The sequence below is a fragment of the Metarhizium robertsii genome, assembly GCF_000187425.2.
Source record: "Metarhizium robertsii ARSEF 23 chromosome Unknown MAA_Scf_4, whole genome shotgun sequence".
Classification (NCBI taxonomy): Eukaryota; Fungi; Ascomycota; class Sordariomycetes; order Hypocreales; family Clavicipitaceae; genus Metarhizium; species Metarhizium robertsii.
In genome coordinates, this window is record NW_011942182.1 from 1 (window position 1) to 26,595 (window position 26,595).

The window sequence follows — 26,595 nt, forward strand, 5'->3', positions numbered from 1 at the left end:
CTAGCTCTATCAGCGTCCTCACGTCCTGCTGTCGCTCTGATAAAGTCTGCCTATTAATAATCGACTTTGAGGTATTAAAAGTCCTTGGTTTTAGAGGGGTCTTCAGGGACTAGAGGCCTTTATAAATACAAGATGTCGGTGAGGGCTAGTGCCTGAGACGGCCCTCGGTTTTGGTCCGGCTCCGGTTGCTCGCGATACCCTTCTTTGTTGTTTTGTAACCTTTGTGATCCGATATGACATGGTTCGCAAGAGCTCCAAGCTTGGCCGTGACCGTGTCCTCATACTTGAAGCCACCTGCTGGGAGAAAAGCGAAACGGATCATTCAGATTTTCTTGACTGATCACTTCCCGTCGCAAGCAGATAAAATCGCCAGCGATTTCAAGTCCAACCTCATCAGTATAGTTGAGCTCCATATTGACAAAGGAGAATACAAAGTGCAATATCGAGCTGAAGGCGAGGATGAAGCACAATCAAATGCGACACCATGTCTCGTACGCATACAGTACACCGGCGCTCTGACGGTCTGTGAGCTCACGAGAGAGCTCATATCGGCTAGTCTTGGCGGCCTTTTTGGATCCAAAGAAGAGATCCTCCAAGCCCTGAACATTGTCATGGGTATCATGCTGAGGCTGATGCGTGCGTTGCCTCAATCGGAACAAGTCGGCACTTCAGCCTAAACTCGGATGAGAAGATTAGTCTTGCGGGTAGCCTTCAAATTCTCCGAGGGTTCTTCTGCAATGGGGGAGTCGCCACGTCGCGGATTTTACTTAACAATCAAGTCAAACATGGTGCATTCTACGGCGACTGCCCTCTTGATATACTAGCAACGCATTTCATGACGGCGAATAGTCACAGCTTACAGAAACTGGCCGCGTTCCTCACAAATCTGTCCGTAAACGTCACTCATATTGTCAAGACAAACCGGCAAGGAGATGTCATCAAGCGGATCAAAATGATTACGGGGTTAGCTACGCAGATGGATGGCAGAGATAACCAATACCCTCCGAGGATTGTTGGTTTCGGGGCTGGGCCGAAAGATGTTGAGTTCTTCCTTGCGGGGAGCTTGTCTCCGCCAAGACGGGCCGAGGGCCACAAAAAGGGCAAGAAAGTCCTGGTAGCAGGTCCGAGTCAACGGGTCGATGGCCGATACGTAAGCGTGTACGAGCACTTCGAAGAGAGTATGTTCATCTTCCCAGACCACAATTGTGGGCAGAATGACAAGAAGCTTATATTGCAGCTTATAAAATAATTATCCGGGATACGACGTTCCCGGTTATCAATGTGAGCATCCAAAAGAACCCGTCGTACCTGCATGTGCCTTTGGAGGTGTGCCATGTCCTGCCAGGCCAACCTGCGCGATCGCAGCTAAGCCCCAATCCAGTACAACAGACTATGAGGTTTGCGGTGCGGAAGCCGACATTCAACGCGCAGTCTATTGCCACGTCTGGGTTGCAAACTCTGGGTCTATCGCCCACCTGCCCTACTCTGGTGAGTCTCCCGAGCCGTCTTTACCCCAAATTGGGCCACGATCCTGATCGTAATAGACATCGTTCGGCATTCAAGCACGCCCTGAGTTGATTGCCGTGCCAGGTCGTGTGTTAGCACCGCCTGTAGTTAAATACTGCGGGGGTAAGGCTGCCGATGACAGATACGGCAGCTGGAACCTTCGGTCACTTCAGGTCAACTCGGCCGCCAACTTGGCTCGTGGGACTTATCTCAGCATATCAGTTCGGGGTAAGGACCACCCTTGGGCCAATATACTGGAGCTCAAGTCGTTGCTTGATAGATTCAGGGATACACTCAGAAAGCTAGGTATCAATGCAGGAGAATGCGTCAAGGGTCTTGACATCGAGGTGAAACCCCACAATGCCGACGCCCAGGTTGATATTGCGATCCGCTGTTTCGCGACCAGCCAGAACCCTCCGCAGCTTCTTCTCGTCATCCTGCCAGCTTCCGATAATGTTGCGCTGTATAACCGTGTCAAGTTTGCGTGCCATGTCGAAGCAGGACTGATCAATGTGTGTGTTGTCGGCTCAAGTTCGCCAAAGTGGACGAGCAGTACTACGCGAATGTGGGGTTAAAGGCGAACTTGAAGCTTAGGGGTCAGAATTATTACATAGATGGCTCACAGCTGGGCATCCTTGGCGAAGGGAAGACAATGTTGGTTGGCATCCATGTCACCCACCCATCTCCGGGGTCCTCGCAAAATGCACCAAGCGTTGCTGGTATCGTCGCCTCAGTTGACAAGCAGCTTGCGCAGTGGCCTGCGGAGCTGCGCATTCAGGCTGCGCAGCAAGAGATGGTCAGTGGACTCGACGACCTTCTAAAGTCTCGTCTCGTTCTGTGCAGGAAGCACAATCACATCTTAAGGTGGCAGAACACCTCAACTGGGAGAGCAAGAATATGCAGCAGTCATGATCATCTACTTGCAAGTCGAAATGCCTAAAAACGTCAAGATTACAAGACCCCAGCAACCTAGTGCACCAAACTGCCAGCTCTCAGCAAAGGCTCCCGCTCCGCCGCCCGTGTGCCAGCCCGCACGGCGTCGCTCACGATCCTCCTCACGACGGGGTTAATGGCCCGGTGCGCCAGGTAATTCAGCCGCCCAATGGTCCTCCGCAAGATGGAACCAACCGATCGTGCGGCCGCCGATCGCACCGCCGACAAGGCCCCACCAACGGCCGATGACTCGGAGAAGCTCCCGGCCGCGGTCCCGGCCAGCCCGAGACTGGCGCCGAGCTCTCCAATGAGGGCGACCACCTCGGGCGACGTGGCGAGAATGGACCCCGCGAATAGAGGCCCTGCAAAAAAAGCGCCTAGGATTCCGCCCGTCCACGAGCTGTCGCCCGAGGATACATGTTGCAATTTCTTCACTTGCTCGTGGAACTTGTTTTCCGGTTCTTTCGGCGGCTCCTGCTTCGTCGGCGGCTGTTTTCCGTCATCGTTCGGGGTCGCGTTGTCCGCCTGTTTCCCGCTCGTCATGGCACGCACGATTTCGCAATGATCGATGGATTGTCCCGCGCCTGGCAGCTATTAGCACAAGGAGCAGACTCAAGGATACCGTCTTAGCGCGTCTTACCGTTGGCCCGGCGTTGGAGGCGTCCGTCGGGAAGACACGACGAGAGCCGCACCCCGTCTCTGCGCAATCCGAGCAGGACGTTGAACGCGGCGGGATGCTGGCGGAGGAGGTCGTAGAGCCGGGGATTGTCCAGTTGCAACAGGCCGACGCCTCGGTCTAAAATGTGCACCAGACGCTCGCGGGTATATCCCAGGCCGAGGGCTTGTTGTACGAAAAGCCGCCATCCTTCGCTGCGAAGACCTGCCAAGTCTGCTGCTGTAGTGGTTGCGTGAGCACTAACGTCGGTTCAATGTTTGCATCTAGCCTTTGCGCGTCATTGTTTCGTACCTGGGCTACTACCGCCGGGTGCGTCTCCGGCAGTGTCTGGCGGTGGACAGACTAGTTCCAAGCTGTCTATTGCCTTGAGCAGCTGATAGGCATCGGCTAAGAAGAGTCAATTCTGGTTAGAAGGAAACGCCGTGCAATAAAGGGAATCATTTTTGCATACAAAACGCCGCTTGGCCGTCTCCCTTGAACTTGGCCGCTGCACACGCCGCTGCGCCCTCTTGTCCTTCTGGACAAATTCGGTCCTCGTCATCACGTTCCTCTATGACGGTGTAGGCCGTTTCTGCAATTATCAGCATGGGAGAATATAATAGACTGGGCATAGTGCATACCAAACGCCTGGCTGGCATCGCCGCTATATTGCTCCTTTACACAGGCCTCTCGCCGCGACGGGTCCTTGTCGTCCTTGCCAGCGGTAGGTTCATAGTCGTCCTTGTCGCCGTCGCCCGAAGGGAAAAATCTATTCTTATTCTTTTGTAACCACTCACGCAACTGTTGAAGTTTGGTCTGCTTCTGACCCTCTTTAGGCGGAACGCTGCCCTGCTCTTCTTTGGCCCCAAAGGTAGCAACCTTGTCTACTAACTTGCTCAACTTTTTCTTCATGGCCTTTAATTCGCGCTTAAGCGCCGTCTTTTCTATATCCCGCTCTTTGGGGTCGTCGAGCCCCTTTACAGGTTCGCCCTTTTTAAGAGCTTCCAGATTCTTCGCTCTGGCATCCACCTGTCTTTGCAGTCTGGTTGCCCATTCCTGCAAGGCCTGAATAGCGCGCTGCCTCGCTGCATCGTCGTTGACTGCGTTGAGGGGCGTTGTGAGCATTTCAAATGACCGCTCGGCTGCCCTGATCAAGAATCTTGCATATGCCTGCCTGTCTTGCAAGTAATACTTGATTTGGTCTTTACAGAGACCTTTTAGAACGCGGTCGCCCTTGCATTCTTCTGCAGTCTTGACGTAGTGTCTGACGCCTTCTCTGGCCGTGTACATGGCGTTTGTTGCGCGTAGCTCCAGTTGAGCAACGTGCTCTGGGGAGCTTACCTGTTCAACCAGGTCTCTGGATGCATCTAGTTCGTTGGATAGATCGAATATTTTGTTGGAATCGGCTCTTGCAGGCATGATGCTGGTGTCTCCTTTGGTATTTTCCCATTGGCCATAGTCCACGGTTGGACCTTGGGCGTCCTCGCAGTCGACTTGGATCTGGAGACTGCCGCCGCGGGAATTAAGCAATGCTTGCGGTATAGCCATCTGAGCTACCGTTCCATCTCCATACTTGGGGATATGTGATATTCGTATGGTCTTTAGGGGGTCCCAGCTGCTATCCTGGCTTTTGATGTATGCATCAATTTCCTCGTGGGTCGTGTCTAACAATTGCTCGTCAGGGAGGATAACCTTGGGCACTTTGCGGAATTCTTCCTCGTCGGCAGTGACAGCGCAGTCGCTGGAATATATTTTCAAGTTAGTTGCCTGACCGTGACAGTCGACTGGTTGATACTAACACGTCTCCTGCGTGCCCCTCCCACTGTCCATACCCGGCTGTCAGATAGACGCCTTCGCCAATTTGCGTGTGACCTGTTATTGGATCATCGGTAAGAGTCCCGGCTTCCTTGTATTTTGCGGCTTGATTCTACAATATCGACGTTATTAGTCATGTAGACGTGGTTATACGTGCGTGGGAGTGGTTATATACCTACAGGATGGACGCGTCGGTAGCCGATGGTGATACGAGAGCCGGACGGCAGTTGAGTAGGGCCACCCCAGACTCCCTCGGAAAGGGCCAGGGCGATCAGCCATCCGAATACCTTGTGAGTCATGGTATTTTTTTTTTGGAACAGAGTGCAAGCAGTATATGGGAGTGTATCTCGGATGAGAGACCTCGATAGTTGTAAGCCGCTGTTGACCCTCCTCAGAGCACCAGGCCTTATATATTTTCTGTACTGCAAACATTAAAGACACCAAAATATTTGAAGGCTTGGATGGCGAGCCAAGTCATGCCAGATGTTGGTCAATGCCCTCAAGCCTGGCAAGCCAACATTAAAGATACGAGACATTGACGGCTCCAGTCAATGGTTTGACTTGGCGCATTAACGTGCTCCACTGCATCCATGTCGAAATTCAAAGTGGTGTCAATTATAAATCAACTTTCTTCTCTAACGGCTAGCTTGAGGTACGGTGGAACTAGACCAGACGGACTTACCCGTTAACAGCTACTTATCTCTTTAGCTGCAAAATGGCGCGTGGAGACTCGCTTAGCTTCTCTGCCATATAATTTCCTTTTACAAAGAATATCAGCGAGTCTCCTCGAGCGATTTCGCAGCTAAAGAGACATGGATACATGTACTAGTCCTGCGATAGTTATGGTGCTGATTGTGCTCCGGCACATGGTGCTACGAGGTACGGTAGCATTATATTTACGGTGCTCGTGTATTGAAATTGAACTCTTGGCCCTATTATGAGTAAAAGTCTGTGGCTCGTAGAGTACAGCGTCAAATGTCATTCTCGTCTAAAATGGAGTTGACCGATAGACACATATACAGTGCATCGACTCCCTACATATGTATAATGTACCAGACTTGAGACGGTACGGCTTCCAAGACATTAAATTGGACAACAAGCAATAATGCCCATGGAGCATTGACGAGTACATATACAGTAGTAGAACCCCTTGGATGTGTTGAACCCCTTGGCTGTCTATAGGATAAATTCGCTCATCGCCACAATACGGAATTTGATTTCCTCCATAGTCAATAATATGATTAAAGGAGGAGACAATCGGCTACAGCGCTCATGCGTACAGCCTGGCTCCCAATGAATGTGCTCTACAATCACGTCTTGCATTGAATACTTGAATTTCAGGCTTGCAGCCCATCTCATCAAAGGCACGTCAAGGACCTTGTGGATAGGAGACATAAGTCAGTTTCAGGGTCGGTAGCCAATCGGACATAACGGCCAAACGGCAGCTTTATTTCCCAACAAGCTAATTATTAATGATTATACCCATAACCCTGTTCGGCATAACTCATTATTGATTGCATTAACCACGGCACTTATTCTTGACTCACAATCCGTGGGGTAAACGGGCCCTCACAAGGTCCTCGACTTCAATATTTTATGACATGAGAAGTCAATATTTCGTATACAATTTTATGCCGCAGTTGGATACAGCGAATGAAACGCGGCTGAGCAAAGTATTGATGCCACCATGTTAATCTCTATCATTGATGCATTCTAGCTAGACAGGGGCCTAAAACGAACCGCTGAAAATCATGCCCCTACTTTGTTGCACTCAATATTACTACTCGCCTAGTCGCTGACGGGTATACAAAGGTTAGACACGCCTAGTAAATAAGAGAGATTAAAAAAAAGCAGTCCTCGTGAACCAAACGACCCGTCACATTGTGTTCTAACCCTCGACACTCTTTTCAACATGTTTCTCTCTGTCCTGGCCGCCTCCCTCTTTACCACGGTGTCCCTAGCCAGGGAAATCCGGCCGCTGCACCCAGTAGGAGTGGCCGTAGTGAGCCGTGATGAGGATCTGCTGGAAAAATATCGCGGCCAGGTCACAAGACTTCATGACGCGATATCAAACGCTACCCAATGCTACACCGACTTCATTGACAACCTTCACAAGTCGGAACCTGATACTTTGCATACTATCAACGCCTGTGGTGATAAAAATGAAGCAGCCCGAGCTGAGTTGGCTGCGACCCATGAGATAGCCAGGAGCCCAGCCTTTCCTTCAGATGAGCTGTTTTCAGCTCAATTGCCCGACGTCCTCGACAGTCGAACCAGCCTCCAGGGCCCGTGGACCGAAGATCTACAAGACCGGGTTCACCAATTGACTCTTGAGTCGCTAAACGCGGTCGAGGCAAGCAAGCGAGCAGCACTCTTGCCAGAGTACCGAAAGCACGTAACAGCGCTCTACGACCATCTATCCAAAGCCGTCACATGCTACGAAGCGTATGACAACAACGTCCAGAAGCCAGGTGCTAATCCCGACAGCATCGACGCCTGTGACACGGAATACGACGCCGTTGCGCGCTCTCTTCGCGATGCCCGCAGCACGGCCTACCAGCCCGACTTTCCCGACGGCAACTGGCTCTTTGAGGCTAAAATCCCGGATATGCGCGACAGTCGCAACCAGAAAAAATTAGACGAGTTGCGCGACGCGGCCAAACACGCCTTCGAGATCAAAGATCAGGCGAAGCTTGTGGAGAACTACCACGAAGAAGTCACCGATCTTCAGCGCCGCCTCGCAAGTGCCACCAAATGCTACGTAGACTACATCGACAACATCCATAGGGAAGACATTACCGACGAGGGATACAAGTCGCGCGCTGATCAGGCCTGCAACGAGGCCTACAGGCAAATCCAGGCCAAGCTCACCGAGGTGCGTGCGGCGGCCAGCAAGCCCAACTTTCCTGGGGCGTCGTGGCTTTTCAACGCCCATCTTCCTGATATCACGGACGGGCGGGCAGAGCTCCAGAGCGAATGGACGAAAAACTTGGAGGGGAAGCTTCGCGAGCTGACGCAGGCGGCGGACCGGGCTGATAGAGCGGGTATCCAGGCGGACGACAAGCTCACGCAGTTCAATGCCACTGTGTTGCAGGAGGTTGTGCCGCTGGTGAATAAGACGGCTATGGAGACGGCAGAGGTGCTGGTCAAGTATGTTGCGCTTAACCTTCTCACGCAGGGGAAGACGGCGGAGGATGTCAAGGACGCTGCGAATAAGGCCTTGCTTGGTTTTGTAAAGGGACTGGGGCACGACATGGTTGATGGTGTGTTGAAGGATGTGGCTGCCGCGGAAGACAAGGAGTAGTTTGGATTTGGATTAGCCGTGCGTGTATAGAGTAATGGACGAAATAATGCTGCCGACGACCCAGACGAATATATTCTATTCGGCGCCGAAGATCTCGTCCCACTCAAGGAGCATGATGGAAACGGCCACTAGGCCGTGCGTGAACCAACGCCGCGCACACTCAATGGAGAAGAGTACAGCGTCAAACGATATCGGCCACGAATCGAAGGACTCTTCTCGGTAATTGAGCGCTGGACTAAGAACACCGGAGAGATTCACTGCCGGTCAATTTCGAAGCATAATGTAACTACCTTATATGGCACCAATAACGAATCCCGTGTTGTTGATCCAGAAAACCCGGCTGCTCCAAGCCCACCCGAATATTTAGCTGGCTCATTACCGAGAGCTTCGATGATAAGGGCAATATCATCTCATACGGCTACGTATCTGAGGATTCCATAGGAGTAGACCTCTCCCAGCCGTGTGAACATAACCGCACTGAGACAGCGCGATATGTGGCCCGGTATCGTAAGCGCATCAAATATGGAAACAGACAATCGCGCTTCATCCAACCCATCCCTGCGGACACCAACTGGATGTTTGAAGTTGTCATAGACTATGGAGATCATGATTTTGACCGACCGACACCCACATGACCGAACCCATGGTTATGCCGGAATGATCCTTTCTCCGTCTACCGCGCCGGCTTTGAGGTTCGGCACTACCGCCTATGCCAGCGCGTTCTTATGTTCCACCACTTTCCGCACGAAGTGGATATTGGCGTAAACTGCCTAGTGTCATCAACCAATTTCGAGTACAGAAGCACACGAGGCGTGCCGAGCGACATCAAGTTGGGAAACCCCACAGCATCATTTATAAGTTCTGTCCACTAAAGTGGATATATTCGTACTGGCGATCTTGCATACGTAAAGCGATCCATGCCTCCGATATAGTTCGAATACAGTCAGGCAGTTATTAACAATGCCTATTAAGAACTCAGCCTCCAGAGCTTCGGCAAACTTCCCACCGGGCTGGGTTCGGACAAGTATCAGTGGGTAGACTTGGACGGAGAAGGCATAGCAGGCGTATTGACCGAGCAAGGAAACGCTTGGTTCTATAAACGAAACTTTGGCGATGCCGAGCTGGGCCCCTTGGAAACCGTAGCTCAAAAGCCGTCCTCTATCCCGCTCAACGGGAAGTCGCAGCTCCTCGACCTCGGCGGAAATGGACAGCTGAGTCTCGTGGACTTTTCAGGAGTTACGCCAGGGTTCTTCAAGAAGATAGCAAATGAAGACTGGTCGTCATTTACGCCTTTCAAATTCCTCCCAAACATTCGCTGGGACGATCCGACGCTACTTGTCATAGATCTCACAGGTGATGGGCATGCCGATATTATTAGGAGTGATGATCGAGTATTCACTTAGTACCCTTCCTTGGCTGAAGACGGATTCGCGCCCATGGAGCACCGGCGTGTGAGTCTGGATGAGAGAATCGGCCCTCGTATTGTCTTGGGGGACGATGAGACATCCATTCACCTTGCAGACATGTCTGGCGATGGCTTATTAGACATCGTCCGCATCCCAAACAGTGAGATATGCTACTGGCTAAATCTTGGATACGGGCGTTTAGGTCAAATATAACACTCGGAAATTTTCCAAATCTGGACGGACGTGCCAGGTCGTTTTAGTCAAAGCCGCATACGACTGGCCGACATTGACGGCTCGGGGACAACCGATCTTGTCTATCTGGGGTTGGATGATATCAAGATATTCTTCAATCAATCTGGTAGTAGCTTTAGCGATCCTTATTGTATGGTGCAGACTCCAAGGGTGGATAATCTCTCGGATGTTCGCATAGTTGACCTCTTCGGGACTGGAACTCCCTGCATCTTATGGTCATCACCAAACCCCTCAGATTACGGGCATCACGTCGGCTACATCGACCTCCTCGGTGGGCAGAAACCACATTTACTGATCTCTTCACAAAATAACCTTGGCGCCGAGACGAGGATTCAGTACGCTTCATCGACCAAGTTTTACCTTCAAGATCGTGCCGCTAGAACTCCGTGGGTCACCAATCTTCCATTTCCTGTTCACGTCGTAGAGAGTGTTGAAAATGTTGATCGTGTCAGCATAAACCGTTTTACAAAGAGGATTAAATAGCACCATGGCTTCTTCGATACCTTCGAACGGGAATTTCGAGGCTTTGGAATGGTTGAGCAGTACGATACCGAGGAATTTGATATTTCCTTAGGTGGCTCTGTCTCCGTTCCCGCAAGGGACAATACCACCACGAGCATTGATCTGGCCTCCCACGTTCCCCCAGTTTTAACCAAGACTTGGTATTACACCGGAGCATTCCTGGAAAGACAAACAATGGCAGGCCGCTTCCAGCAGGAGTACTACAAGGAGCCCAGACTATCTGAAGAGCAGACAGCAGCAATGTTGTTGGCGGAAGTAGAAGAGGTGCCGACTAGCATTCGCTTGACGGCATCGAATCGAGTCCCGTTCTCTGCCACGAACCTAGAAGCTCGAGAGTCTTGCCGCGTACTCAAAGGGACGGTCCTCAGAGTAGAACTGTACGCTCTTGATGCCAAAACCGGAGACAATGGTAGCGTCCAAACAGGGAATCCATACAGCGTTTCCGCTCAAAATTACTCCGTCGAAATCCTTCAGCCGCAAGGCACTAACAGGCATGGCGCCTTCATGGTCCATCCTTGAGAGGTCATCGACTTTCACTACGAGAGAACTATGTACTCAGTTTCAGGAATACCAAGTCCTACGGCGAACCCACGTGTAACGCATGAATTTGCGCTAGAGGTAAACGAATTCGGCGTCCCCACGAAGTCGGCCGAGGTTTACTACGGTCGACGTCACAAAGATCCGAGGCCATTGCTTACGGATGATGAGAAAGAAAAACAAAGAAAACTTTCGATCACATACAAGGAGAAGGATTTTTTAAATGTAATCCTCGGCCAGGATACTAATAGAACACCAATATCGTGTGAAGCAAGAACTTATGAGCTATATAACATAGCCCGAGAGAGCAAGATTAATCATATCACTAACTTGTTCTCCTTCGAAGAGATTCAGGAGAAGATTGCGACCGCAGAAGATGGAAATCATGACCTCCCTTTCGAGGACTTTGATGGCACCAGCGCTACCGATCCCTCCCAAAGTTATCGCCGCTTGACGTCAATATCAAGGACTTACTATCGTAGCGATGATTTGTCTCACATATTACCATTGAGAACCATTGAGTCGATGGTACTGCAATCCACCATATACAGGCTCGCACTCACAGAGTCACTTGCTACGAACAATTTTGTCGGCGCTGGAAAGGTATCACAGACTGAGCTAGATGACATCTTAGAAAACGACTGTCGCTACGTACACAGAGAAGGCGACAGAAACTGGTCAATTGGTCCCTGCCGGTGAAGTATTCTACTCGCCGAATTCGGGCGACTCCCCAGCAGCCGAGATGGCTTTTGCACAACAGCACTTCTTCAATATCCACAGATTTCTGAGTCCATTCCACAGAGATAACTTTAATACGGATACGACTGACGTACGACAAGTATGACTTACTCGTTGAGCAAACGAAGGACCCTTTTGGAAATTTGATTACAGTTGGTGAGCGGGATACTGATCTAACTAAGCCGCTCTTACGGCATGGATAAAACTACAGGCTGCTTCAACCGTGGATGGTCATGGACCATGATCAAAATCGCTCCGCGGTGGCTTATGATGTCCTCGGGATAGTGGTGGGGACTGCTACCATGGGAAAGCCGGAAGAGGATCTTGGTGATAGCTTGGACAATGTTGTGAACGCATTAGATGACTCGGTAATCTTGGCCTACTTCAATAACCCCCTTGCCATTGGCAATGACCTGCTCTAGCTCGAGGTTCATGTATGATGTGTTTGCCTTCTTTCGGACGAAAGACCAAGAACAACCCCAGCCAGCCGCCGCCTCGAATCTCACTTGCGAGACCCATGCTTCGGATCTTCAGCCTGGGAGACGTCCTGGGATTCAGTATAGCTTCTCTTACTCTGATGGCTTCGGTCGCGAGATATAAGAAAAGTTGCAGGCGGAAGCGGGACCGGCACCTCAACGTGATTCGACTTCCCGAAAGATTATTGTTGGAAATGACGGCCCACCGCTGATGTCCACGGATCCCGTAGATCCACGCTTGTTATTTGTGATAAGAACTTAAAAGGGGCTTAGAGTAATAACTTAATTTAAGGCCTTAAAGGTCAAAGACGTCTTTAAATATAAGAAGTCGGTGAGGGACTTTATCCTAGGTCTCGTGACCGTAGCCCTTGTGTAACCAGCCATTTCTGTGTAACATGTACAAGTTGAAAGAAATGGGCAAACGTTTTTCGGAATGTGGCAAAAACACCCATGATAGAAAAGCAGAATACTGTCAGAGAATTTGACTGCCTTGATAATGAAAGTAAATGTCGAGGTCGCCGAAGCCGTCGACTTTCCCTGTTATAGTGAACTGAGGCAGCTTGTATAGCCTGTTTTCTTGCGCTCGCCAGTCAAAGCCAGTCTTCCGGTATTGAGAAAGTCGCCCTACTTCAGATGGATAAGTTCAATATTTGCCGATATCAGAAAAGGTTACAACATCAAGCCTCCTTAGTGACAAGCGCAGATAATTGGACTTTAAACGTGTATTAAAATATTAATTTAATAATCAACTTTAAGGTATTAAAAGTTCTTAGTTTTAAGAGATTTTAAGGGCTGGTGCTTGAGGCGGCTCTCGGTTTTGGTTCGGCTCCGGTCTCTTAAATATATTATTACTTAAATATTATATTTTATATTATATTATTATTTATATAATATTTATAACTTATATTTTATTATTATATATTATCCTTGTCCGGGATGAGGGTTGTATTGCTTGTTCTATTGGGACTCTGAGCGTCGCTCAATACTACTAAGAAGACGTTGTTCGAGAATAAACTTGACTGTATAGACATGGAAGCTATTTGAGGTTAGGCTGCTAGTTTTATATACCACGTTGCTTATTTGCATGTGCCAATATTTTGGATACCCTTCAAATCTACGTCCAATACTAGAATCGAGCTTTGTGGCTATCACCCTGGCGCAAACACTCATCAACCACTTTTGCGACATCAAGACACTCCTCATCACGCATCGACGACGTAAACACCTGAATGGACAGTGGTGCTCCTTCCAGAGCCTTTGGGTTATCTACCATTTACCCTTTAGTTAGCGACCGACGGACCGACCAGCACGGCATTATTTTGCTTGCATCCCCAACTTACACTGTGGTGTTGATTGACCCGATCCGACCTTGAAGTTCACCTCGATTCCGGCAACTTTTCCAAATGGAATCACGCATGCAGGATACTGTAGATGTTAGCGCCTATCGCTAAGGGGGCGTATAAATGCCCCAAGATGTCTGGTATACTCACATCTAAAAGGTTGAGGAATACCGTATACGCAGGCACGTTGAACTCATCATGCTCAACGGCGGAGTTCTGAGCGGCCGGTGCTACAACGGCATCGAGTCGCTTGCTCACCCAGAGCTGGTTCCAGTCATCGGCAATGCTGGCCCGCTTTACCGTCAATGCAGCGTATTTCTGCAAGGGGTCTAGCCCGTGAATGTCAGCGACATGTTCCATGCCCATTTTGCTAATCGCCTGTTGAAACCGCAGCCTTGATGGGACAGCCGTCTCGCCGGCTTCGAGAACACGACGATTGGGCATATCATCAAGTCCCAAAAGACTCCACGAAACTTGGCAGGCTTGGTCCACGCGGCACTCCTCCGGACTAAGTTTCACAATCTCGTGGCCTTGTTTCTCTAGTAGGTGGACTGCCTCTTTTAGTGCTGCCTGGACTGGTGGGTGGAGTGGAATTCTTGGGTCCTCAGGGACCAGACCTAGACGTAACTTTCGCGCACTCGAACCTTGAATCTCACGCCACGGAACGTCGGTAGCGGTAGCATCGTATCGTCTGGGGTTCGCAGATAACACGGCTTTCATAAAGATGGGGAGAGAATCAATATCGTTGCTGAGAGGTCCGGCGCATGGGGGTATTGGACGAAACCCCGGGTTTGCGCAGCCTCTTTGCTTGCCGTACGGGATGCGGCCAGTCGTCGGGCGGAAGCCATATGTGCCACAACATAGGGCTGGGATTCTAATAGAGCCTATATTAGAAGGTTAGTTACTCCAATACTGTACTCCGCAATAAGGCATAGGACATTTTCACGTCCAAATGGCTTCAAAACTTACCGGCAACATCTGTACCAACGCCAATTGCGGCTCCGCGCATCGCAATGAGAGCGCCCTCACCACCACTAGAACCACCAGCAGTCAATGCTGTGTTCCAGGGGTTTAAGGTTCGTCCAAACACATTGTTATCTGAATCTGCGGTCTAGTTTAACATAGTGTGTGAGATTAGGCTTTTGGTAACATTTCTTCTCTTGCCTCGTAGTTTGAAAACAAACATACCATTAATGTCTGAGGGACATTAGTTTTGCAATACAACACGGCTCCCAAGTCGTTTAAGATATCCACCAGGCATGAATTAGTCGTCGAGGCTTGGTCCAAGAATGCAACCATACCAATAGTTGCCTCACTGCCCTTTATTTGAAAGGTATCTTTTAGACTTATCGGGAGTCCATGTAATGGGCCGACGGTTTCGCCGTTTTCTCTTAGTAAGTCGAGCTGCTTTGCCCTCTGCTGCGCTTGTGGAAAGTATGTCTCGGTTAGACAGTTCGTCTATAATAACTAGTAGTCAGACTTGAACGCATGCACGATTTCCTTTCCTTTTCCTAAGGTAACGTACCAACTGCTGTGCTATTGCCGCACGCTTTGAAAATGCTAGAGTGGCTTCCAAAGCAGTAATTTCACCTGACGATATGAGTCCAAGAAGTTCAGCCACATTATATTGCTCGGTAATTCGCAGCTCGCGTTCAGAAAGTATGCCGGATTCTCGAAAGGCATTTAGTTCTACCATATTATTCCTGCATCTCTCCCATGGTGTCTCTAGAGACTCCAAAAGCTTTTGGTCTAATAGCCATGAAGCTGGCAGGGCGTAATAACAGGCTTGACGCTTCGCAGAAACCCTTTGTCCCCAAGGGAGTGCCTGGTTAGATAATAAGGAAGCCATGGTTTGAAGATTCGTCTACCCAGTATTACTAGTCTTGAATGTTAATTATAAGAAAAGAAACAGAGTAGAGAAAAAAAAGTACAAATAACGGCTTGGGGATATTGGAAAGGCTGGTTTTTAAATACGCATTTACACAATTGACCGGTATATTTCCGGGGTTCATCGGACTATTCCGGCCGGAAATCGCGGGGAATATACCGGCGGAAGGGTTTCCCGCATTTCCCAATCACTCACATTTCTCCAAGGCACACCAAATGACAAGTGATTGATTATCTCCTTCCGAGGGGAGAGTATAACGGGCTGGGCCGTTGAGGTGCACTCAGCTGACGCCGATGCAATCTGCCCCTGAGCAAGATTATATAAACAAGTAGCCAGATCCCCGAGAGCTTCTAGTTCTACTCTGCATTGTAATCAATTTATTGGTTTCTAACACGCTCTGGCTGAATAAGCCCCGTCCCTACTACAGAGAGGTCGAGTAGTTAACCAGCTCGTCTGCGGAAAGCGTTGTCAAACTACAAGCAGCAAATACCTGGCTAATAAATCTATTATCGCGATTGCGGGTGGCCACGCTAAATAGAACTATAATAAATTACGTAATAATAAATTAATAGATAAAAAGTTGGGGTAACTCCGCGTGCTGCCAAGGTGACAGCCGCAGAGGCCAAGATTTTCGGAACGCCGTAACCTGTTTCCGAGCGACAAAGATTATCGCAACCTTGCCCCGTTTCAGAGCCAATGCGACGACATCACAAGGGACTGGGTACAGTGTAAGGAAATGAGAAATAGGTGCGAGTAGGTAAGTCTATATGTTGTATGGTTTTGGGGGGTCTTAAGGGACTAGAGGCCTCTATAAATACAAGAAGTCGGTGAGGGCTAGTGCCTGAGGCGGCTCTCGGTTTTGGTCCGGCTCCGGTCGCTCGTGATACCCTTCTTTGCTATTATGTAACCTTCGTGGCCCGATACCTTCCAGGCCCCTTTGCCGTGTGACATGTTTCGCAAGAGCTCCAAGCCCGCCTTTATCTGACACGGATGTTTTAAACAGTCGGACGCTATGGCATGCTATTGTCGCGACAAGGCACCATGTATCAACCCAACCAGCTGAGCGGTTCGAGCCGAGTGGCTTCGATCAACCAGGGTTAGCGAGTAGGGTCTGCTAGAAGTGGGACGCGGCATTTCGTTACTTTCCGCCCCGATCAAGGGTATAGGCGAAGACGGAACCCAAACTTAAATAGCGGGAGCGTTGGCACGAATAGTTTTTCTATTGGGTCAAGTGCTGGTTCCAGATTGATTCCCGATACGACCCCGTGACAACTGCGCCACAACGGCGTGGACCTTTTCGCGGATGTTTGCAAAGCCTCTTTGGATTACGTACCTCCAATATTGTATCCAGTTGGAGATCTGGGGGCGGAGACGGACTTTACAAAAGCATCGCTGCTACTTTGCAGTAAAGAAATTCCAAGTTGCCTTTTATGCCTCACCCCACTTATTTTCTTGCACAAATCAACGGACACTAAACCTGAACGGCCTGGAACTGTTAGCCGGAACCACAAGTCCAGCGAACTACTACTATGTACTATGACGTAAGGAGAAAACACATCTTTCTTCCTTGTAGGAAGAGCAGTATACACAAGACCACGCCTGGGATCTGTGTAAGGACATGGCGGGTTAACCTAGCCCGGCCGGAATCGGTGTTTTTTGGCATCAAGGAGAATACCAGTCCCTCTCGGGCTTTATAGCCATCGCTACATGGGGCCCGGGTCTGCGCCGGTAGAGCTGTCGCCGTATACTCTGGGTGCTATTGTCTTCTTACAACTTGAGCACTGCCAATAGTTCTTAATGAGCGGGCATATAAAATGAGCCCTGTTCCCCTTTCTTTTACTCAAAGAGTATATAAAAAAACATCTACTTCTGCTTTCTTTAGCTAAAATACAATTTGCTATCAACCTCAACTATGGCTGAAACGATATCTACAGATTATCTAGTTATCGGGGCCGGTGCCATGGGCATGGCGTTTGTGGACACCCTGCTTTCGGATACAAAAGCCACTGCGGTCATCGTGGACAGATATGACAGCCCTGGTGGTCACTGGAACGTGGCCTATCCTTTTGTCCACCTTCACCAGCCATCCTCTTTCTATGGAGTTAATTCCAAGAAGCTGGGAAATGACCAAATGGACAAGGTTGGCTTAAACAAAGGCCTGTTGGAGCTTGCCACCTCCCAAGAAGTAGTTGGCTACTATAGCCAGCTCATGTACCAGCACTTCTTGCCAAGCGGCAGAGTCACTTACTTTCCCAAATGCGAATACACTGGAGACGGCATGTTTCACTCTGTCATCACAGCCAAATCGTTTCAAGTCGGAAAAGAAACTCGCATTGTTGACGCAACCTTTATGAAGGTCCGCGTTCCGGCCATGGGCCCCCCTGCCTACGAGGTCGCGTCTGGCGTGAATTTGATTACCCCCAACGAGCTGGCCAGCATCACCCGAGCCTACGGCAACTACACCGTCGTTGGCGCCGGTAAAACCGGCATTGATACCTGTCTCTGGCTGCTCGGCAGGGGCATCGAGCCGTCCAATATTAGCTGGATTATGCCGCGTGACTCTTGGCTACTGGATCGCGAGGCGCTTCAGCCTGGGCCCATGTTCAGCGAAAGACGCAGACAAGATCAAATGGCACGCTTCCAGGCGGCCATGTCTGCAACGTCGGTGGACGATCTCTTCAAGCGGCTAGAGTCTGCTGGCCATTTGATGCGTCTGTCTGACAAGGTCTGGCCTACAATGTACCGATGTGCGACGGTATCTATCCAAGAATTCAAACAACTTGGAAAGATTGACAGCATAATCCGCATGGGTCGCGTTATCCGCGTTGGGGACGGCGAGGTCAAGCTGCAGGGGGGCACGTACAAGGCGAAACCAGATACTCTTTATATCAACTGCACGGCCGACGGAGCCGCCAAGCTTTTGCCTGTCCCTGTTTTTGACGGCAACAAGATTACGCTTCAGCCAGTCCGGACCTGCCAGCAGGTGTTTAGTTCGGCCTTCATCGCACACATCGAAGCTACGTATAATGACGATAATTTGAAGAATGAAATGTGCCGGCCGATTCCTCTCCCCTACGAGACGGTGGACTGGATAAAAACTGCGATACTAAACACGGGGAATAGAAGAATATGGAACTCGAAGCCAGCAACCGTGGCGTGGCTGCTCCAGGCCCGCCTCAACTTGGATATGCACAATGCCCCCGAGGATCCGGCGGAGCGGGCGGCAGTCGAAAAACAAAAAGACGAAATGGGGGAGGCAGTGGCCCAAAGATTGATGGAGCTTGTTGGCACCAAGGGCCATGCCGCCTAGGGCTATGGGTTTTGCAGGTAATGATGGGGTGTGCTTGTTCAGGGATCTGCCTTTGAGCCATGGTAATTCTAGCCATGGATGGATGCGCCTGGTCTTTATCTTGCTATCCAATAAAGTGGCGACCTGCTCTCTCTGTCCAAAACGAACAGGTCGGAAAATACCAACTTGTTGAATGCTGATATGACATGACAACGTGATCCAAGTAGTAAACGTCCCAGCACCAGTCCAATATTCGCTCAAGTGCTATTCATGGCGTGATTCGAGCGGCAACGTACCAGAACGTGGGGGTTGCATCAGGTAGTCGAAGATGAAACCTAGAGGGCGTGGCACGAGTAGAGGACTTCTGGACGGCTGATGTGTCAAGATTGAATTCTGGTCGATATAATTGCCGCCGGCTTCAACAAAAGGCACCAGACCGGACCGGACGGCCCCGCACAGTCTATTGACCAGACCGGCGCTTCCGTCTTTACCTCGGTACTTGTAGGTGTGGCGTGGCCACCAATAGGCTGAACAGGAACTTCCATGTCTGATCCATCAATGATCTACCAATTAGTTACATACTGCACCAAGAGTACCTCGGGATTTCAGAGCAGCTTGGTTGCACTTTTGCAACAAGCACGATGGCGTCTCAAAAGCCCGCCGAGCTGATTCGCCGTCATCGGTCAGTCATTGCCTGCCAAGGTTGTCGCCTGCGCAAAGTGCGCTGCAGCCTATCTGTCACAGGCGTGCCATGCACCACTTGTACCCAGGATGGTACTGATTGCCTTGTCAGTCCGCGACGACCAAGGCAAAGAAGGTGAGGCGAAGCCGTCTGGTGCCTGGAAACAAGAGATGAGCCGAGCGCTTACTTGTAACAACGTGATAGAAATCAACGAGACCGTACCTCGGCTCTTTACTCGCCACCTGGAGACGCGCCTCAAGCCAACTTTGCCAATGCCGGCCCCATCTCTATTATCGAGCCATGCTCTAGTATGAGAGTAGACGTTGCCGCTGCTGGTGACGCGGAACAAACGGCGTCTTGCTTGGACTGCGAGAGTGCCAGTATATACAACGAGGAGCGCAGTGGCATTGAAATTGCAGAAGCCGCCTTGGGAGTACCACGGAGAGTCGGACAGCTGCCTTTTTATTCCGGTAACAAGATCCTTTCCATGGCAGAATATCAGTGGAGACTAACCCGCTATGTAGGGGAGCACCTCGGTTTACACGTCGGTTCGTCAGTACCGAGACACTTCCTGATCCCCTCGGATACTGAGACGTTTCTTGAAGAAGAAGATCGAGAGTACTTGAAAGCAAAGGGAGTCTTTACGTTGCCCCAAAACGATACTTGTGCCGCCTTACTCCGTGTATACTTGTCCCATGTGCATCCCGTCTACCCAGTGATTGAGGTTGAGCAACTATGGGATTGCTACCATAATGGACGACTTGGCCAATATAATCTTCTGCTTTTATGGAGCATATTTTCAGTTGCGGTGAATGTAAAAAGGCTCTCCAGGACTCACCCTAGCTTGACTGACCAAAAGTCTGTAGTTTATCTCGTCTCATGATTTCGAACGAGAGGGGTACAAGTCTCGACGGCATATGAAGGCTGTCATGTACTCTCGAGCAAAGGTACGCAACCTCCAAGGCCGGTGATTCATTTTGCCTATATCTTTTGTTTTCTATCGACATCATATCTAACCCAATCGCTTGCGGCCACCAACTAGTGCATGTACAACAATGGTGGAGATAGAGATCTCGTGGTCCGCCTACAAGCTTCCTTCTTAATGGGCTTTTGGAGCGCAGAGCCATTTGAGCACGTACGACCGTGGTATTGGACCGGCATTGCCATTAATTATTGCCAGATGCTAGGTTTGCACAGGAACCCGGACTCGGCGGAACACAAGTCGTCCATTAGTGAACCGCAACGACGTTTGTGGCGTCGAATCTGGTGGAGTTGCGTTTTCCGCGATCGATGGCTTGGTCTATGCCTGGGAAGGCCGCAGCGGATCAACCTGGATGACTGCGACGTCCCAATGCCAACGGTAGATGATGTGATTCAAGAATTGAAAAACTTGCCTCAAGGTGCATATACCGCCTTTGTGCCGGTTGAGATGCCGCGCCTGGCCACGTACTGGATCATATTGCTCAAGCTGAGTAGACTGCTCGGTACTGTGCTAAGCATGAACCACCAGGCACGGGATCCCAGGGCATCATCCGTAGAGATACGTGTCATGGAGGATGAAATCCTGCAATGTACCTTGCCGGATCAATATGAAGCTAGTCAGACGCGCCTGGCCTCGTTTTATGTTCATCATATCCACTTGCACCATCAGTGAGTTCCTTGCTGTGCTCTGCAGGCATCACAAAGAGTCAGTCTGACCATGACAGAGCACTTTTGATTACATTTTACCGCCATAATGCCACAGAGTGTCCCGATGACATTCCATCCGCTCAACGAGAGGATTGGAAACGCATGCTCTGTTTAAAGGCTAGTACTGCGGCACTACGAACAAACGATATTCTGGACCTTGTCGTTCGGGATGGGCTTCTTGAATTTGCAGGCCCCATGACGTGAGCCTTTCCATCATACATGAACCCTATTCACTCGACTGTTTGCATTTCCGATGGGCACATGCTGCCCGCGGCCGTATGTTTGCACAGCTAAGAAGTAATCTAGACCCCCGCTCCTGATCCCCGCCATGCAAATGCATCTGTTGGATTGCAAATCTCCTGGCTCCCTCCCGAGGAGGCTTGGTCTTAAAAAATTGGAGGCGTGCCTGTTGGTGCTGGAAGGGCTGCAGAAGACATATGCCGGCGCCTCAATCCACCGTGGTATATTCTTGAAAGCCGTACAACACATGTTCCCAGGCTATGCAACTGGCTCAGCTCCATCGAGCGAGATGATGCAGTCTGTAGTAAACGCTAGATCCGAGACGATGGGAGACGCTTCTGCGAGCGAAACATTTGTTGACAATGTTTTTGCAGAGGGGAGTGCACCTACAGATGACTTTCTGGATACGCTGTTGGACGATGGAGCCTTCTTCCCTCTCTGGCTGGATGAAAGCTACAGAACTGTCAATGTAGATGCCGATAGATAGTTGCCTCTTGCACAATGGAGAGCTGCTGGACATTTTCACCATTGTCTCTAATTGGTGCCGTGGCCGAGGAAGAAAGATACAGGGTGACAATACATCATGTTGCATTCATTCACACTACATGGTGTGATCAACTGTCCAGTTTGCAGCCCATGGACGGGAGCCACCAGACTGCATCTTGTCTGCAGATACCAGGACTTGCCACCAATACCTCGGACCTGTGGTCCACAATATGCAAGCAGGCCGTAACGCATCAGGCGTCTGTTTGGTTGGTATTACAACATTGAATGTTGGAAACCTCTACCTCGGACCTCGGACCCCTCACGACCCGCCATTCAGCAACGGTGAAGTGTATAACTGAGGAAACCACAACCACTCTCTCCTGGAATTCTCATTCCACGCATAGTTACTTCGGTCAATCATCAAAATGCCAGAAAATACCAAAGCGGCGCAGAGGATACGCCAGGTTTCTACCCACCTCAGCCCCCAGAAACTGCCGGTGGACTACTCCGACGTGTTTGATGACATGAAGCTGCTGCGCTCCATGGCCTCAACCCCAGACACCTCGCGGCGTGGGTACATTCGTCAGAAGGAAGCCGGGAAGCTATGGGTCCGGGAACGCCTAGAACAACTCCTCGACCAAGGCAGCTTCACCGAGATTGGCTCCTTGTCAGGCACAGTCACCTGGGAGAAGACGGGCCCGACGACTGATAAACCCGTATCATTCATCCCCAGCAACAACATCCAAGGAATGGGCCGCTTGAAGGGACGCAAGGTCCTCCTTACGGCTGATGATTTTACTATACGAGGCGGCCATCTCGATGGTTCCACTGCTGGCAAGACGATCTACCTCGAAAAGTTGGCCTTGGCTCTGAAGCTTCCCATGATCAAGCTGGTGGACGGCAGTTCCGGCGGAGGCAGCGTCACCATTATTGGGACCCAAGGCTGGAGTTACTTGCCGAGCCTGCCCGCGTTTAGGCACATTGTGGACCAGCTCAATCAAGGGATTCCCAACCTGGGCGCGGTCGTGGGACCTGCGGTTTGTTTCGTCTACTCATGGTGTTGAGAACAACGAGGCGGCTAACACTTGACTGGCTAGATTGGGCTCGGTGCGGCTCGCGTAGTCTCGTGTCACTTTTCCGTCATGGCTGCAGACATTGGCTCGCTCTTCAACGCCGGCCCCGAAGTCGTCAAAGGCGCCGCTCTTGGCGACGACTTGAACCCCCAGACCTTGGGAGGGCCGGCGATACATTGCACCAATGGTACTATTGACAATATGGCCAGGGATGAGGCGGAATGCTATGAGCAGCTTCGCACCATGCTAAGCTATCTGCCGAACTGCGGTGTAGAGGCACCGCCCGTGATCCCGTCCACAGACCCCGAGAACCGCACAGATGAGTCCCTTCGCCGCGTCATCCCTCGCCGTCCGACGCGCATGTACAACCCGCGGACCATCATCTTGAGCGTGGTTGACCGGGAATCGTGGTTTGAAATTGGGCCACTTTGGGGCCGGACGGCAATCAGCGGTGTGGCAAGACTCGGCGGGCGACCTGTGGGAATCATCTCGCTGAACTGCGAGGTGAATGGAGGAACGTTGGATGCGGCAGGCAGTCAAAAGCTGACGAGGCTACTGAAGTTGTGTGATGTGATGAACTTGCCGGTGCTGCAGTTTATCGATGTCCGTAAGTGGCACCTACAATGCCGTCAACCTTCTTCTGATCGCAGTCAATGGCGTTCACCGTCCTCGCTACGCTGACCAGGAACGCTTACAGCCGGATATGCTATTGGCCCAGCTGCCGAAAAGGCTGCAACGATGCGCTGGGGTGTCGAACTGGCCAAGACATACTTTGACACCACGACGCCGCTGTTCAACGTCATTACACGGCGCGTGTACGGCGTGGCAGGTGGCGTCATGATCAGTTCGCGAGATCCCGTCATGCAGGTTGCCTGGCCCTCGGGTCAATGGGGTTCTCTCCCGCTCGAGGGAGGCATCGAAGTCGCACACCGACATGAACTAGGCGAGGCAGCCAAAGTGGGTAAGAAGGCTGAGCGGTACAAGGAGCTGGATGATGAGTATCGTCGACTGATGAACCCTGTTCGAACGGCAAATGCGTTTGGAATAGAGGAGATTGTAGACCCCAAGGACACGAGGAGTATATGCTGTGCTTGGGCCAAGCATGTATACAAGACATTGCTGCCGCAGAGGCTGTTGGACCGGGCTGCAGGAAAAATAGTGCCCAAGTTTTGCTAGCTTCTTCTTTATCAACTTTTGTATTCTTCGTGGACATTTTGCTGTCTGAGAATCCTTTTGTAGCAATTTCAATTGCCCGCTGTAACCCAAAATATGACGCAACTCGAGACCGCCATGACTTGCCCAGACTCAACCCGAGAATCCTACAGCTTGCAAACCGGCAGCCATTTTTGGTCGGTGTGTTTGTCCTGTTGCAAGCGAATATTTGGATGCGACGTAATCTCTCTGTCATGCCGAGGTAGACGTGGTATTTTAGTGTCACGTAATCCGACTGGCTTCCAAAAACGGGAGATGAATCCGCACATCCGAGGTCCGAGGTGCCCTTTATTCAAAAGTATACAAAAGGCAGAAATAAGTCTGCCCATAACTTACAGGACAACATGTCTAGACATGCCAACGACTCTGAAGCTCTACTGCAACCATGTCGACTCGCCTTTTCTCACGCCTTTTGGTTGCCAACAGGTATGTTATCATTGTGATGGTCTGCGGTCGGGATAAGTGGCTAACCAACACAGAGGAGAGATTGCTGTACGGATTATCCAGGCCGCGCGAGAATTGTCACCACCAGTTGAGACTTTTGCATTGTACACCGACGATGACGCCTTTCACTGCAGTGTTGGCTGCCCAGACCACGCGATACGTCTGCCTTCGGCCGCTTCGTACCTTGACATGCCATTGCTAGTGAAGCTGGCAAAGGAGCATGACATTGGTGCTGTTCATCCTGGATATGGCTTTCTCAGTGAAAGTGCCGATTTTGCCCGTCAGATGGAGGAGTCTGGTATTTTGGTGATTGGGCCTGGGCCGGAAATTTTGGCCCGCACGGGTGATAAGCTCCAAGCAAAACAACTGGCCTTGGAGTGCCACGTACCCGTCCTACCGGCAATGACACACCCGGTAGCCGATCTGGCGAGTGTACGCGAATTCATTCAGCAAGTGGGCTACCCTGTTATGGTGAAGGCGGTTGATGGCGGCGGAGGGCGAGGGATCCGACTTGTGCGAAACGATGGTGAACTAGAGAATTCGGTTCGCGCAGCCACGAATGAGTCTCCGTCAAAGAGTGTGTTTGCAGAAAAAGCAGCAACCGACGGGTTTCACCATGTAGAAATTCAGGTGATAGGGGACGGGGCCAACGCCGCCGTGTGTCATCTATGGGAACGCGACTGCAGCGTGCAACGGAGGTTTCAAAAGATCGTCGAGGTCGCGCCAGCGCTGTTCTCAAATCGTAGTTTGATAGATGAGCTTGCAGGTGCTGCGGTGCGTATGGCCAGGGCTATTCGTTATCGGTCGCTGGGAACGGTTGAATTCCTGGTCAACGAAAAGGAGGACGTGTTTTATTTTCTCGAAATTAACCCTCGACTGCAAGTCGAACATACCATTACAGAGTCTGTGTCCGGCGTTGACCTGGTGCAAACGCAGCTTCGGGTAGCTCAAGGGTTTTCACTTGCGCAACTCGGTCTGGAGCAGGACCTGATTCCCTCGCCAAGAAATATGCACTCAATTCAGCTGCGGTTATGCGCTGAGGATGCGCACAACGGCTTTTCTTTGAGCGTGGGCAAGATTGATACTTTCCATATCCCTAGTGGTCATGGGGTCCGCGTTGACACGCATGTGCCAGAGTCTGGCATTGTAGTTGGGTCGCAGTTTGATAATCTTTTGGCAAAAGTCATCGTTACCGCCTCGAGCTGGAAGGATACAGTTTTGAAAGCCCGCCGGGTCCTGGCAGATACAAGAGTGTCTGGTATTCAGACGAACCTTGTCCTTTTACGTGGAATTCTGTCCCATGAGGACTTCCTGGCCGGCAGGTTTGATACTCAGTGGCTTGGAAACAGGCTCGAGGATATTCTACGGGCAGGAAACGATGGAACTGAATCCACAACTCAAACGGCCCCCGAAATTGCTACCTCGTCAAGCGTCTCGTCGTCTAGTATTACGTTCCCTCCCGGGGCTGCCTGGTCTGTCAATCTTGAGCCCTTGGACAATTCACACCAGAGAGAAAAACAACAGCAACATGGGCTTCAACTGACTAGAATTCTGCAAAACAATTTCCCGAATTCTCTCGTAGCAGAGATTAAATACACCACCCCATCCTCGAGCACCGCATATCAGGTACAGTTGGCGTCGATTTCCACAGACGAACTAGCTGTATCAAAGTCTCGGCGAATCGGTGATCCGAAGAACCCAAAGCATATTATACTCCCTATTTCTGGAACGTTAATAGAGGTTTTGGTGTCGCCAGGCGATCAGGTGGCGGAAAACCAGGCGGTGGCGTTTATTAAGCAAATGAAGATGGAACTGGAGGTTCGAAGTCCTCGTGCTGGAAAGGTCCGGTGGGTATACGAGATGGGAGCCGAGGAAGAGGACGTAAAGGAGGGTCTACTATTAGTGGAATTGGAGAATAAAATACAAGAAAAGCTATGAAGATGAACAACATGTACTAGATTATCCTGGTCGTAAAGAGATATAATACTAGTATATATAAATAGCTAGTAAAGTAGTTGTACTGTAGCGGTTGCTCGGGTCACAGATTCTGCATGTGAGCCTTTAGATGATTCTACCCCCTTGTGGTCGAACCATGTGTCTTCTGACCA

General features: G+C 50.6%; 10 protein-coding genes across 10 annotated transcripts; 8 read left to right on the forward strand and 2 right to left on the reverse strand.

The window, feature by feature from the left end:
* Positions 1-233: 233 nt before the first annotated feature.
* MAA_11033 (uncharacterized protein) lies at positions 234-677 on the forward strand (the record flags this gene model as incomplete). The annotated part of the gene is made up of 1 exon (XM_011412999.1): positions 234-677. One exon carries the CDS (start codon positions 234-236, stop codon positions 675-677), a length of 444 nt encoding a protein of 147 aa, XP_011411301.1.
* Positions 678-835: 158 nt separating this feature from the next.
* MAA_11034 (Oxoglutarate/iron-dependent oxygenase) lies at positions 836-2,081 on the forward strand (the record flags this gene model as incomplete). Its single annotated transcript, XM_011413000.1, has 3 exons — positions 836-1,178; positions 1,238-1,488; positions 1,545-2,081. The coding sequence occupies 3 exons, from the start codon at positions 836-838 to the stop codon at positions 2,079-2,081; spliced, it is 1,131 nt and encodes a 376-aa protein (XP_011411302.1).
* A 394-nt stretch (positions 2,082-2,475) lies between these two features.
* Positions 2,476-5,208, reverse strand: MAA_11035 (MFS multidrug transporter; the record flags this gene model as incomplete). Its single annotated transcript, XM_011413001.1, has 7 exons — positions 2,476-3,023; positions 3,080-3,334; positions 3,407-3,502; positions 3,567-3,686; positions 3,736-4,835; positions 4,894-5,021; positions 5,089-5,208. The coding sequence occupies 7 exons, from the start codon at positions 5,206-5,208 to the stop codon at positions 2,476-2,478; spliced, it is 2,367 nt and encodes a 788-aa protein (XP_011411303.1).
* A 1,613-nt stretch (positions 5,209-6,821) lies between these two features.
* Positions 6,822-8,213, forward strand: MAA_08633 (uncharacterized protein; the record flags this gene model as incomplete). Its single annotated transcript, XM_007826631.1, has 1 exon — positions 6,822-8,213. The coding sequence occupies one exon, from the start codon at positions 6,822-6,824 to the stop codon at positions 8,211-8,213; it is 1,392 nt and encodes a 463-aa protein (XP_007824822.1).
* A 657-nt stretch (positions 8,214-8,870) lies between these two features.
* On the forward strand, positions 8,871-12,090 carry MAA_08634 (RHS repeat-associated core domain protein; the record flags this gene model as incomplete). Its single annotated transcript, XM_007826632.2, has 7 exons — positions 8,871-8,905; positions 9,193-9,566; positions 9,636-9,779; positions 9,870-10,318; positions 10,355-10,900; positions 11,279-11,625; positions 11,880-12,090. The coding sequence occupies 7 exons, from the start codon at positions 8,871-8,873 to the stop codon at positions 12,088-12,090; spliced, it is 2,106 nt and encodes a 701-aa protein (XP_007824823.2).
* Positions 12,091-13,270: 1,180 nt separating this feature from the next.
* MAA_08635 (general amidase-B) lies at positions 13,271-15,333 on the reverse strand (the record flags this gene model as incomplete). The annotated part of the gene is made up of 6 exons (XM_007826633.2): positions 13,271-13,410; positions 13,485-13,569; positions 13,635-14,368; positions 14,454-14,595; positions 14,673-14,942; positions 15,010-15,333. The coding sequence occupies 6 exons, from the start codon at positions 15,331-15,333 to the stop codon at positions 13,271-13,273; spliced, it is 1,695 nt and encodes a 564-aa protein (XP_007824824.2).
* A 1,951-nt stretch (positions 15,334-17,284) lies between these two features.
* MAA_08636 (FAD-dependent pyridine nucleotide-disulfide oxidoreductase) lies at positions 17,285-18,682 on the forward strand (the record flags this gene model as incomplete). Its single annotated transcript, XM_007826634.1, has 1 exon — positions 17,285-18,682. One exon carries the CDS (start codon positions 17,285-17,287, stop codon positions 18,680-18,682), a length of 1,398 nt encoding a protein of 465 aa, XP_007824825.1.
* A 620-nt stretch (positions 18,683-19,302) lies between these two features.
* Positions 19,303-21,759, forward strand: MAA_08637 (uncharacterized protein; the record flags this gene model as incomplete). Its single annotated transcript, XM_007826635.2, has 6 exons — positions 19,303-19,343; positions 19,548-20,157; positions 20,210-20,290; positions 20,386-20,993; positions 21,050-21,232; positions 21,339-21,759. 6 exons carry the CDS (start codon positions 19,303-19,305, stop codon positions 21,757-21,759), a joined length of 1,944 nt encoding a protein of 647 aa, XP_007824826.2.
* Positions 21,760-22,183: 424 nt separating this feature from the next.
* Positions 22,184-24,007, forward strand: MAA_08638 (methylmalonyl-CoA decarboxylase, alpha subunit; the record flags this gene model as incomplete). The annotated part of the gene is made up of 3 exons (XM_007826636.1): positions 22,184-22,795; positions 22,856-23,438; positions 23,517-24,007. 3 exons carry the CDS (start codon positions 22,184-22,186, stop codon positions 24,005-24,007), a joined length of 1,686 nt encoding a protein of 561 aa, XP_007824827.1.
* Positions 24,008-24,428: 421 nt separating this feature from the next.
* On the forward strand, positions 24,429-26,425 carry MAA_08639 (Carbamoyl-phosphate synthetase, large subunit, ATP-binding protein; the record flags this gene model as incomplete). Its single annotated transcript, XM_007826637.1, has 2 exons — positions 24,429-24,469; positions 24,523-26,425. 2 exons carry the CDS (start codon positions 24,429-24,431, stop codon positions 26,423-26,425), a joined length of 1,944 nt encoding a protein of 647 aa, XP_007824828.1.
* Positions 26,426-26,595: the final 170 nt, after the last annotated feature.